General features: G+C 39.8%; 1 protein-coding gene across 1 annotated transcript in view; it reads left to right on the forward strand.

Moving 5' to 3' along the window:
- Positions 1-13563, forward strand: part of Necab1 (N-terminal EF-hand calcium binding protein 1) — a 185020-nt gene that overhangs the window by 145214 nt on the left and 26243 nt on the right. Inside the window, exons 7-8 of the mRNA XM_008827620.1 lie at positions 3260-3381; positions 8769-8845. Coding sequence (XP_008825842.1) covers positions 3260-3381; positions 8769-8845 — 199 coding nt within the window. The remainder of the gene's footprint in view (positions 1-3259; positions 3382-8768; positions 8846-13563) is intronic.

A 13563-nucleotide genomic window follows, 5' to 3' on the forward strand; every position in this document is an offset into this window, starting at 1 on the left:
CTGAGAATTCATCAGATATATTTAAATGGTAATGTTTTTCATAATCTACTAGTTATTAAGGAGCAAATTTTTATGCTTTGAAGAACTTTTTTTTTTTATAGACCCACTTCCCAGGTAGCACCCTCCCATAGCCCCCCTCCCCCCACTAGAGCCCTTATACTCTGATATCCCTGCTACTGTCTGCTGTGTTGTCGGCACCCCAGCCATTCCCCACTACTTGTCCTTCTGGTGAATCTAGTTAGCCTATCTAGAGGTCTTTGTTTTAGAGGGTCAACTGTTCCTCATCTAGCGGCATTCAGTTGTCAATATTCTTTTGGATAAGATTGGGATCTGCTGTTCAATTTCCCAGTTCTATGCTAGGTTACTATCTGGGAATCCCTTTGGCCACTCTGGCCAACAACTCAGAAGGAGGTATCACCTGTCTGGCATTGTTGCTTGCTATGTAGCCTTTAGCTATACATATGGTCTCTTATGAAATTATATTGGCCCCTTTAAGCTTTGGTTATAATTTCCTTTTGGGTGTTTAAGGCCACACAGTTGGTCCAGATAAACTGATTTATTTTCACTCTTAAGGTCATTTAAGGATCTGTTCCTCGGGGGTCACATGGGCTTGGGAGGAGCCCCTGGCTCCTTTGTTTTACCAGTTCCACCCCTTATGTGAACATAAGTCAAAGGTCCTGCTCAACCATGGTTGGCTTCACTTGGAAGCATGGAGGAAGTGATTCCTCTGTATTGACCCTCCTCTTTATAATAAAGACTGGTCACTGGTTCAAGTCCATCTGGTGGGGTCTCCTCGGCCTCCTTGATCAAGAGGAAAGGTGACTCACCACCATTATAGGACATTTTGAGAGATGCTCATAGTCCCCTGGAACTAGTCGACCTAGGAGGGCAAGGAGCAAAAAGTGTCCTTTATGTCCCTCTGACCAAATTATTATAGACCTCAAAGTATGTCTGCTAAACACCCAAGAAGGTTAGTTCCAGCAGTCTGGTATTTTTAATTACTGTGTGTCATGTAGATAAATCTTAGGCAAAGACCAGTTGTTCTCAGATAAACCTTACCTAGACATATATTTCTTGATCTGCTATGTATACTTTGTCAGTAGGTTGTAGGAGTAATATGGTTCTCATTGATTTTCAAAGCTAGCTAGGCATTGTTTATCTCTCACATTGTCTCGCCCCTCCATCGTGGTTTTCCCTCTTAAGGTACCCCGATTGCCCCCTTTCTCCTGTAATAATACCCTTCTCCTATGGTCCTACCTCTCGAGCTCCTTCTTTCCCTTTGAGCCCTAAGTTCCTTGTATACCCTTCCCTCCCCCCTCCTTTAAACAAACCCAATTTTTATCCATATCTCCCTTATTAAGGCCTGTTTCCTACTGTTCTCTTTCAGGTTATTTCTTTTCCTTTACCTCCCTGTTTCCTTTCCATTATCCTGGTTGCATACTTATCATACTTATTTATTTATACTTATTTCTGTAGTTATGTCTGGTTGCATACTTATTTATCAGAGTCTGGTTCTAGGATCCACATATGAGAGAGAACATATGTCAATTTTTTTCTGAGCCTGCGTTACTTCACTTAGTATAACAGTTTCTAGTTCCATCAATTTACCTGCAAATTTCGTGATTTCATCTTTCCTTACTGCGGAGTAAAACTCCATAATATAAATGAACCACATTTTCATTATCCACTCATCAATTGAGGGACACTTAGGCTACTGATTTTTTTTTACTTTAATACTGATTGTTTTTCTTTAATTTTGAAATATTTCACATATATACAATGAAATATGATCATGTATCTTCCCATTTCCCCTCAACTCTCCCTTATATCTCCCCCAACATACCTCCCCCTGAACTTCATGTTTTGCTTTTGATAGCTCATTAAGTCCAGTTAGTGCTGCTCATATGTGCATAGGTGTGGGGCTATGCACTGGAACATGGGAAACCTACCAATGGCCACATCCTCAAAAAGGTATGATTCTTCATCTCCACCCCTAGCAAACGATCACTGCTGTTAGCTCCGCAGTAAAAGGTAGGGCCTGAAGATCATCTACCCCACCTATGCAGGGTTTTGTCTGGATTGATCTTGTGCAGGTCTTATATAGGTAACCACAGCTGCTGTGAGTTCATGAGTGTTACAGCTATGCTATGTCCAGAAGACAGCATTTCACAGCATCCTCCCCATCCTCTGGCTCTTTGTTTCTTCTTCATCTTCTACAATGTTCCCTGAGTCTTGGTGTAGTGGTATTTTACATTATGAAGTAATTAATTAGGAGACACCACCAAAACAAAGCAAGTAAGAGAAAAATAGAGTCCATTTAAAACAAGGAAGGAAATCAAACACAATGTTAAAGGAATCGTCTGTAGCTGAAAGACGATAAAAATTGGTTTTCACAAGCATAAATGAGTATTAGATTTGGCTGCCTGTAACAGAAAACAAATATATAAAAATGACTGAAATGCCTAAGCATTTCCTCTCTGAAGAAATCTTGTGGGGTCAGCCTAAGGCCAGCATGGCATCTCTAGACAGTCATCACCAATTCTCTCTTCTTCACATCGTAGGTGCATGTTTTCCATTCTTAAGTTTGCCACATAGCTGCAGATAGCTGAAGTTCCAGCTGGGGTATTCTGAATGCCAACCAAGGCAGAATAAGAAACACAAATGACTTGATTTCCAGCTAAACCAACCATTTTAATGAAGCAGCCTTCTTGGAAGTTCTTTATAACTACGATAAGCACTACTTGCTAAAAAGTACAGCCTTTGTGGAAGGGCAGTAGGGGATCAGTCTGGGCATGGGAGGAGGGAGGTTCAGTTTGTTGAAGTAAGAGTTAAATAATTATTTGGATTTTTAAAATGTGATAGTGGCTTAGAACAAAAAATTAAATCAAAACATTAATTAAGGAAAGAAAACTCCATAAGTATTTTCAAATTAAGCAAAATACAACATTAGCATACAAACAAGTATTATTTTTGTTAATGATTGACCAATAAAGGAAATAAGTGTTAGGCTGCAAATTAAGATGCAATTTTTACTTAGACTTTGATTTTAAGAATAAGAAAAGCCCATAATGCTCTCTTCCTTGGGTTTAGATACTGTAGTAACAATCAGCTTGGATCTCTACAGCATGTTTGCAAGCAGTATTTCTCTTGCTAACTAAATTTTCATTACATACTCTATAAAATCCTTCTGGCCAACACTTATTCCTAGAGGCAATATACTAAAGCCCTGACAGTAACACTAATGTCTCTGTTATTCCAGGCAAGGCCCAGTTAAACCAGAAGTCCTGTCTATTCAATGGCCTGGAAAGCGATCAAGCCGCCGAGTCCAGAGACACAATAGCTTCTCACCCAACAGTCCTCAGTTTAATGTCAGCAGTCCAGGTAATGAAGATTTTGGCATTCTTCATCATAGTAGAAGTGAGTGATCTTTTCCAGTGGATAATTTAGCAAACAGCAGCTGAGACAAGGTCATAGAACACTTCCCTTCTACCAAATACATGTGAAACTGAGGAGAGGCTGAGTATTAAGTGAGGGGAGGTGATTCCAGTCCTGTCAGATCCTAGTAGCTGTGACTACAAAGCTCACAGACAGATGGTGGACACAAGAAATTTCTCCATCAGCTGATCCCCAAGAGTCTTGCACTATAGCATATCCCTTTACTGAAGCGAAGAGCTATCTGTTAGGTTCTACCCTGACATGCTTCATTTCTCCCCCAGAAGTGTGCACCCTAAATTCATTTGGGAAAATCATACAATTAGTCATAACTGGGGCTGTTGAAGATTGTGATGTAATGTAAGACTAATTGGGCCAACTCTTACTGATAATGGTTAAGGTATTACATTTAAAAAATTTTTGTTTTTATTTTTATTTTAATGTGTATGAATGTATTGCCTGCATGTAGGTAAGTGCACACATGTTGTGCAATGTCTGCGGAGGTCAGTAGAGGGCATAGGAACCTCTGGAACAGGAGTTACGGACAGTTGTTAGCGGTCATGTGGGTGCTGGGAATCGAACCTGGTCCCCTGAAAGAGCAGCCAGTGCTCTTAACCATGGAGCCATCTCTCCAGTCCCGGTATTACATTTTTTAACTATAACATTTATAATTATCTTAAAATTCTGAACTACTCAAACTCCCATTGCCAGATATTGGGATAATTTTTATAAAGCATGCATATATATACATTGTCACTTGAACATGTTATTTAAATTTTTATTACATCTATCTATCTATCTATCTATCTATCTATCTATCTATCATCTATCTATCCTAGTTTGTTTCTTCCATTGCTGTGACAAAACACTCTGACCACTACCAACTTGAAGAGAAAAAGGTTTATTTGTCTTACATCTCCCAGGTCACAGTTCATCAGGAAACCCAAGGTAGGAACTCAGGGCAGGAACCTGGAGTCAGGAGCTGGTCCTCAGGCCATGGAGGAACACCGCTTACTGGCTTGGTCCCCTGGCCCCTGCTCAGCCTGCTTTCTTATGCAACACAGGCCCACCTGCCCAGGGGTGGCACCACCCACAGTGGGCTGGGCCCTCCCACATCACATAGCAATCCAGAAGATGCCTCACAACATGGCCACAGGCCAATCCAATGAAGGCAATTCCCCAACTGAGGATCCTTCAACCTAGGTGTGTCAAATTGACACTAAAGCTATCCAGCACACTATCATCTATCTATCTATCTATCTATCTATCTATCTATCTATCTATCTATCATCTATCTATCTATCTATCATCTATGTGTGCATGTATCATAGCATGCATGTGGAGGTCAATAGTACAATTTGCAAGAGTTGCTTCTCACCTTCCACCATGTGCATCATAGGAACCAAACTCGGGTCCAGGTTGTCAGGCTTGGTAACAAGTACCTTCACCTGCTGAGCCAGCTTGCTGACCCTGAACATGTCATTTTAACACAAATATTTATCTAGTTAACATTTCAAGCATAATGACTGAGCTTGAAAGATGTCAAGGTACACTTTTGAGCATAATCTTATTTTAACCCAACACTTTACATAATGGGTATGTGTTACCTTATTTCTCCATTTCACAGCAGAAGAAACCAATACTTAGAAAATTAAATGATTTTTCTAAGATCATTTGAAGTGTTGAGCTATTGTTATTGTGAAACAAACCTGAAATTTCAATGGTCACAACTGTCAATATTTCTTTATCTCCCTCATGAGTGTGTAGTTGACTGTGGTTTTGGCAGTGTCAGCTGGATGTGGCTCCAGGCTGTCGGCCAAGTTCAGCTCTGTTCCTCAGGTAGCTTTCTTCTGTTATCGGTAGTAACTGGAGCATTTTTGTCCCCTGGTGGGTGTCAGAAGCACAAGCTCCATGGCCCAAATTACAAGGTGAATGTAAACCATGGTGTTATCTTGCCTGCTAACTTCCTTTCGCCAAACAAGTTACATGCCAAGCACAATAAAGATGGGGAAGGAAATGCACTGCCCCCATTATTCAAGAGGCTGGCACTGCAAAGTTGCCACTCAGTGCTTATGTGTGAACAGTGCTTCAGGAAAGAGCAAGGGATCAGCAAGCAAAAAAGACTGCTCCTGTGACTGGGAAAAGGAGTTCTAGGTTCCTGAGGCAAAGCATAGACTACTATTATTTCCATTTTAGCCACTGAGAACACACAGCATCAATGAGATGGCTCAGTAGGTAAATAGGCTTGGTACCAAGTCTGACAACCAGAGTTTGTTCCTTAGAACCCAACCGCTAAGAGAAAACCAATTCCCACAGGATGTCCTCTGATCTCTACACACATACTGTGGAATTCATGTATCCCTCCCAACCCCCACACCACACACAAAATAAATCAGATAAAAATTTTTAGAAAAAAAATAGAAAACGTCAGCTGTGGTCCTGAGTATACCAATCACATCTGGTCTTAGAAGCTAGGCAGTATTAGGCCTGGTTAGCATTTGGACAAAAGAATGCATGATCTAAATAATGAATGAATTATAAAGTAAACAGAAATATTAGCTTTTGCATTCACAGTATTTACCTTAATCTCTCTCTCTCTCTCCCTCCCTCCCTCCCTCCCTCCTCTCTCATACCTGGTAGCTACTTCGTTGCAGCAGTGCTAATGTTTATTTTTTAATTATAATTCATTTGGTGGTCTCCTTCCTCCAAAAAGACAATACAGATGTATATTTTGATATAAAACACTATCCTTTATTTTTGCAGTTGTACTGGTCAGTGGGGATTTACTGTGATATCTCCATATGTGAGCACTTCCTCTTTATAATTTAGGTCTTGGCTATATTGCCTTTAGAGCTAAAGTTAAGATTTATAATCTTGTATTCAATTTTATATCCATTTCAAGAAATAGTAAATAATACAACTTCAACAAACAGTTGTGAAACATCTTGAGTGAATTGAAATCAGTAACATAGGATATTAGAATGCTCATTCAGTGTCTCAGACCACAACACCTCCCTTCACGTAGTAATAGTAATAATAATACCCAGGAGAACTTACATGATGTTTAGCTTAGTATGCTCGGTATGGTCCAGAGAATGATCTGTGATAGCCGTATTTTTAGTTTGAATAAGTGAATTTTTTAAGCATATTGCAAGTCAAAGTAAAAGAATAAATAATAAGAGATAGAAATATAGACAGTGTTAGAGCCGGGTGTGGTGGTGCATGACTTTAATCCCAGCACTCGGGAGGCAGAGGCAGAAGCAGGAGGATCTCTGTGAGTTCAAGGCCAGCCTGGTCTACATAGTGAGTTCCAGGACAGCTGGGGCAGGGGTCGGGATCATCACAAAACAGAAACAGAGAGGACTCTGGCAAAACAAGAGTTTAATGGGTTGGTGGGGCTGGTCTTCCACTTGGGTGTGAGGAAGAACCAGCAGCCTAATGGCTGCAGAGGGGTAGCTTATAAAAGGAAAAAATGCAGAAAAAGAGAATATTTTTCTGCTGTTTGGGGCTGTTTTGGGGGATGCTTGCTCAGGGAGGGCATGGGGGCTATACCTGGTGAAATTTATCAAGGAAAACATCTACTGTAAAACATGTTTTCTACAATTACAGGGTTCCAGGAACCCATTGCAGCTAAGGGTTTGGGAAACCTGTTTGTCAGCCTGTGGAGCATGCTCTGGTGATCACAAAGCATTGTGTCATTAATTCCCACAGCCGCTTTTGTCAGCTTGCAGGTGACTGGGAGTTGGTTTATTCAGTTCCTCTTAGGGAGCCTTATGGTTTCTGGGTCTCAGGTTACCTGGACCTGAAACCTTACCAGACAGATAGACAGTAAGATATTTAAATATATAAATCGTAGATGATAGATAGATAGATAGATAGATAGATGATAGATAGATAGATAGATAGATAGGAGATAGATGCATAGATGGATGGATGGATAGTAGGTAGATGATAGAGAGATGATGATAGATATAGATAGATGATAGATAGATAGGTAGATAGATAGATAGATAGATAGATAGATAGGTAGATAGATAGATAGATAGATGATAGATAGATAGATAGATAGATAGATAGATAGATAGATAGATAGAAGATGATAGATAGCAAAACATTATCAAATTAGGCACTCAAAAAACCAGTGGAAACCAACTGAGGAAGTCTCATTGGGACAGAGAGAATTCTGGACAGAGTACTTTCCCCTCAGGTGAGGCTTCCAAGTAAAAAGAACAGATAGCACTACATAGATTTAACATCGAATTGGGCACTCATAACAGCCAGCAGGAACTGACTGGGGAAGTTGAGGCTAGCAGCTGGAGTTCACAATTGAACTTTCTCTCCATTAATGAACTTTCCACGGGTGAACTTCCCATAACTGAACTTATGGTTTCTCTTTCCCACTACAAGCACTTTTATATCATGGGAAAAACAATAGCAATATCTCTTGAAAATAGTTTACCTTCTATTTATTCTCAAGGTCACAGTGTTTTTGCTTCTGAGTTGTCTTACTGTTCTTTTCTCTCCCTGTCACTGACTTGGAGGACCAACCCATCCAAAGACACAGAGCCTTGGAGAACACTTTGAGACAAACATGCTTGGGTCTGAAATGGGGGTGGGGGCAACCCAACTTCCAGAGCCAGCTTGTCAGTACAATGAGCTCAAACAACACAGAACAATTTGCCAATGTAATGTACATTAAATGGTGCTAGATACACAGATAAATAGCTGCATGTATATGCATATGCATCATGTATGCATAATACATGTATCTATATGTGATATATACTACATCCCTATATATGTATATACATCTATGTCAGTATATGAGTGAATATATGCAAACACACTCTAGTTTACACTCCTGATTGCTAAGCCATGACTAGAGGATCCATGTATTCTTGGGGTAGTCATGGGGAAAGACCACACCAGTTGCCTTGTTGCTGGGCTTTGTTTGTACGGTAGCTCTGTGACAGGGGTGTGATTTTGTTTGCTCTCGCCACTGCCTTACAGGTAAGTTTACTGATACTTTTATTTTTCAAAAGAAAGACAGCTATCTTATAGGACAGTAAAAGTGGTCCAGCAGGATCTGTTCTTTTATGTACCAAAGTAAACAGCGTAAACAACAGCAACAACAAATAACAGTCCTGTGAAAAAAAGTCAGTGAGATGCATGGATATCTGTTAATTAGTAACTTAGAAAGTATTCATGAAATACACTTTTAAGAATATGTTTAAATGTCAATGACATCACATTCTTCCTTCAGGTAAAAGGAGAGATAACCAAGCATTCTCACCCTGTCAAAAATTTAACACACTGCCCTTCTGATTTCCTCCAAGCCTTGCCAGAAGAAGACAACCAGTGGATGACCCAGATAAACAGACTCCAGAAATTAATTGATAGACTAGAAAAGAAGGTAGGTGTTTCTTTTTCTTTTTCTCTCTCGTCTTTTCAAGATCTTCTGACCCAGTTTTCTCACTGCCTGGATAACTACAGCTGCCCCATGAAGAATAATGCTTAATATGCAAGTGACTCTGAATGGCAGGTTGGTAGCTATGGGGCTTGTTTCTTGATTGTTTGCATAATTGCTTGTTTGTTAAAACAAATATGAAAGCTCACAGTTATAGTTCAGATAAGTTATAGGCTGATAATTAAATGAATCAGTTCTACCTCCTGATTCTTAGGTTATGCTAATATGATGCTAATAGCAACTAGTTGAAGTCTTGATCATCTTTCAAATTAACTAGGAGAAAGGGTTATTCTGTGCTTGACTTCTCAAAATTAACTTGTTAACTGATGATTTTGGCAGTAACCTACCCAGCAAGCAAGTTAGGATATGATGAAGAGTTCTTTAGAGCTATATTACATGTTCCTAATTAACATATCTTGATGAATCAATTCAGCTAGCATCAAATAATCCTAATAGTATACTGTTATTCTCCTGTTACAACTTTGCTAGTAAAGGCAACCTTTGTCAATCAGTAAGAACATATTGTTTTCTTTGACTTCTAGGTAATTAGGAATGAACATTTATGTTTGGAAGAGTACCTGAAGTTTGAAGAACCCATATTATACTTGCTCAAATAAACTGTATTTAGAGAGAGAATAAAAGAGAGAGGAGAGAGAGAATGAGAGAAAGGATTGTTTTTAAATGAGTGGTGGTCAGAGCTGAATGCACAGTGAATGTTCAGTACATGCTGATTTGTGCCAAAAGACTAGACTACTGGAACATTTAATATTGGTAGATGCTCATCTGAAGGAATGATCACTGATAGGTAAAACTGTATGATGAATAGGGTTGATCAGAAGAAAGCACCAGGACACAGATAAAACTGCATTGGAATAGAGTTTATTAGCAAAGAAACACATGGGACAGATTCCCTTCTGGGCAGGGAAAACATCTGCCCCGGGTGGTAAGCTGGAGTCTTTTTATACAGGGAGGCAGATTCCCGCAGAAGGCAGGGAGATATATTTTTTTAAAAGTTGGGGGGCGGGAAGCAGCAGAGCGGGACTGTTAAAATCTGTCCTCTTTAGATATCAAAGGGGAAGCCTGCTGTGTTGGCCAAACAGTAGAGAAAAGTGATTCTCTTGACTTCAAAGATCAGGGTGCTTATCAACTTGGTTCCCTTTTCTCAAGAGCTTGAGAAGTCCATGAGGTCCTGTTGGTGAGGGGGTGGGGCTATCTGAACCTTAACAATCATCAGAAGCTGGGATGCTTGGAAGGATTTCACATTCAGGAAGGGTGTGAGTTAGGGTTTGAAAATTATGGCTCAATTAGGAATTTGATTATAAGTGATAGAAATCACCTTTTTCGTTTAATACAACTGAGAAATTTCTGGAAGGATACTGAAATGCTCAGGAAATCAACAGATATTCTAGAGACAGGAGTTCAGGAAGTCAGGAGATAGGATGTCTAGCTAGCAGGAGATACTTAGTTTCTCAGGTTATGTCCACTGGAATTAATGAGTTCAAACCATCTCCAGTCTGTTGATATTCTGCTTAAGGTTCCATTTCCAGGAGGGAAGGTTGGCTTGGTGTTGTTAGGGTCACTTGCTGGCCTCTTATAGAGAGGAAGTGAAGTGTGGTAATGTCTTTTACAATAAGGACATACTCTGGACAAATGACTTTTACCTTTACTTTTACTTTTTTACCTTTTACTTTTACTTTTATCCTTGTAACCCAAAAGTTAAATTTTAGCTTGTTTATAATGTAGACAAGTTCACAGAGCCTTGAGCTCTCTTGTAATCTAAATATATTGATTCTTCAGGACCCTTCCTTGTGCTCCACTAAGATAGTTTAACAAGCTTATGTATGTTTTGCATATCAAAGCGCTATAAACAAAGATTCTCTCATTGACAGCAATGAGATAATTAGCCATTTGTGTTGCAAACAATAGATGGGATTAAGTTGATAATACCTGTTTTTGACTACAGGTTATGCTATTCTAAATCAGTAGGGCTCAGAAAGGGCAACACTTTTTGAATAAGACATTTCTGCTTTAACTTCTCTGTTTACTATTTCAATAAAAGTAAAGGCCCCTTTGTGGGGATCACCGTTCTGAGAGAAATCTGAAGGAACAGGTTCTTAGTAGTTCAGGTCCTGTTCTAGGTCTTAAAATAGAGCTGAATCAGGCTGTTTTTTTTCTTTAAGCATCCTTGTAATGTGCTTTGGAGGAGAACATCATGACTGACAGTCCTAGAGCACTGTGGGGAAATGAGAGAAATAGAAAAGAAAAACTGATTGACATTAGAGTTGGAATAAATGCTGATCAGCTAAGAAACAAACGTTTTCTCTAAAGAAGTAAAATCTTAGTAAAAAGGAAAGAGGCATGAAAATGGAACTGCTTAGTTGAGTCCCTCAGCTAGGGAAGTAGTGAAGAATTAGCTTGCATGGATGAGTGGGGGCCTTATCATGAGCGGTATTAACAGACTAAGTTGGATTTGGTCTTGAAGACAAGATGCATTTAATACTTTTACACTGGTAAGTGAAAAACTAAGAAGACTTTTTGATAGAAAGTTCGGCAGCAAGATACAAATTGGGTTAAATTAAAAAGAAAAATGGATAATAACAATAAAAGACTAAGCTCAGAGCTCAAGGAGTCTTTTCAGACAGTGGCATGAAAGACAGGGTTTGTGTACCCGAACCCAGTGGTGTCAGATAACATGAAATGGGTCCATATAAGTAAGTGAAGAAAATGGAAGATTTGTAAGATTAGAAATGAAATGAGCAGGGCCACCCGCTGGGTATGGTGGGAACTTACTAGAGGATTTGGTTGGCTAATACCAGACAACTCACAGAAATGCAAGAGACAAATATTTCTGAAGTGCAAAGAGAGCAGTAGCTGGCTTCCAGATGCATCAGCCTCAAGCTATAACAGGACACTTAGGCAAAAGCACCCCTTCAGCTGTCAGTAAGAGAAAAGTCAGGCTGACAGGTTAAGATTTTAAAGTTCTTGCCACAGAGATGAAACCTCAGGTCTTGAGGATGGGCAAGGATGCTGAAAAGGAGATTCTGTAAAAGAGCCAAGTCAGAGGAAACAAACAGCCTTAGAGAACTCCAGTGTCTCTGCCAGTGCATCTTCACTTGTTAAATTTGCATTGGCCTCCTACTAATATCCAAGCATACTGCAAATCAACTTTCCTCTTTCCCTTTTCAATAACTGATGTGTAAGATGAGACTAAAAGGACTTATGGGAAAAAGAGTGCTAAGAAAATTAGGTTTCCTATGTTTAAAGGTCTGAAAATCCAGGACCCCTTTATGAAAACAATACACCATGAAAATATAAACGTACTTGTATTAAATGAGTTTGGATTCTTTTGAAGAACACAAATACCCCTTTTTAAAGTGGTTTTGGGGGCTGGAGAAATTGCTCAGCAGCTAAAAGCACTGGCTGCTCTTGCAGAGGAGTTTGAATCCCAGTACCCACAAGGTGGTGGCTAACAACTGTCTATAACTCCAGTTTCAGGGGAAATCGATGGCCTCTTCTGACCTTTGTAGGCATTGCATGACACAGGTGCACTAGCACATGCAGGCAAAATGCTCATCCACATAAAATAAAAACAAATAAATCAAGAACATATGATGTGGTTTTGAAGTTCCTAGCAAAACCGTCTCTTCTTGGTGTCTGAAATGTATATAGTTATTTTTTAGAGAACGGCTTAAACTTTGGTAATAACTTTTTTCCCCAATTTCAAATCAAAGCATTGTCACTCTCTTTCTTTCCTAGACTTTTGTCTCCCTCCCCTCCTATGAAATGGTCTTGTTGTGAGAACAGCATCTAAGAGGCTTGTTAAAAGTACAACAGGATGGCTTTCAGCCTTGGCTTCCAGCTGTGTGGTGCTCAGCATGAGCTGTCTTAATGAGTAGTGGAACAGTGTGGGTTCAGTTTTCTTCCAGGACTTATTCTGTAATGTGTCGAATCAGGTTTTTAGAGCAAAACTACCCAATTGCTCAACAGCAGATAAGTGTGTGTCATTCCACTGTGGACTCCCTTGTTTCCTACAGCTGTTAGCACTAGGTTTGAGCTCCCTGTTGAAAGGAAGTGTATTTGAGGCAGAACACAGGTTATTTTTTCTTTCTATTAAATATTTATAGTAAATCCTTCCTGGATTATAAACCAAGCCTGATTCCATTCAAGGGGTTGGGTGGATAACATTTGCAATTTCTACAAGATTTTTAAGCTCTCATTCTATCCATTTGGGGATACACTGAAGTTATAATCATGTTTTGCCTGAGTCTATAAAAAAACACCTTTAGGACTGGAGAGATAGCACAGTGGGTAAATCCTTTGCAATGCAACAGGTGAACCTGAGTTCAAATACACCAAACCCATACAAAATCTGGGTGTGGTAGAACACATCTGCAATCCCAGCACTCTTATGGGGAGATGGGAGGCAGAGACAAGAGACGCCTTGGAAGCTCATGGGCCATCTAGCCTTGTGTATGTAGATGCAAAAAACAAATAGACTGTCTCAAACAAGATAGAAGGTGAGGACTGACACTTGAGGTTGTCCTCTGACCTCCACACATACATTGTGACGTGCATAGATCACACACACACACACACACACACACACACACACACACACACACACGCACGCACGCACAAATGCACGTGCATGTGCTATAGTTGTA

This window comes from Nannospalax galili, unplaced genomic scaffold, assembly GCF_000622305.1.
Source record: "Nannospalax galili isolate Female #2095 unplaced genomic scaffold, S.galili_v1.0 scaffold872, whole genome shotgun sequence".
NCBI classification, from domain to species: Eukaryota; Metazoa; Chordata; class Mammalia; order Rodentia; family Spalacidae; genus Nannospalax; species Nannospalax galili.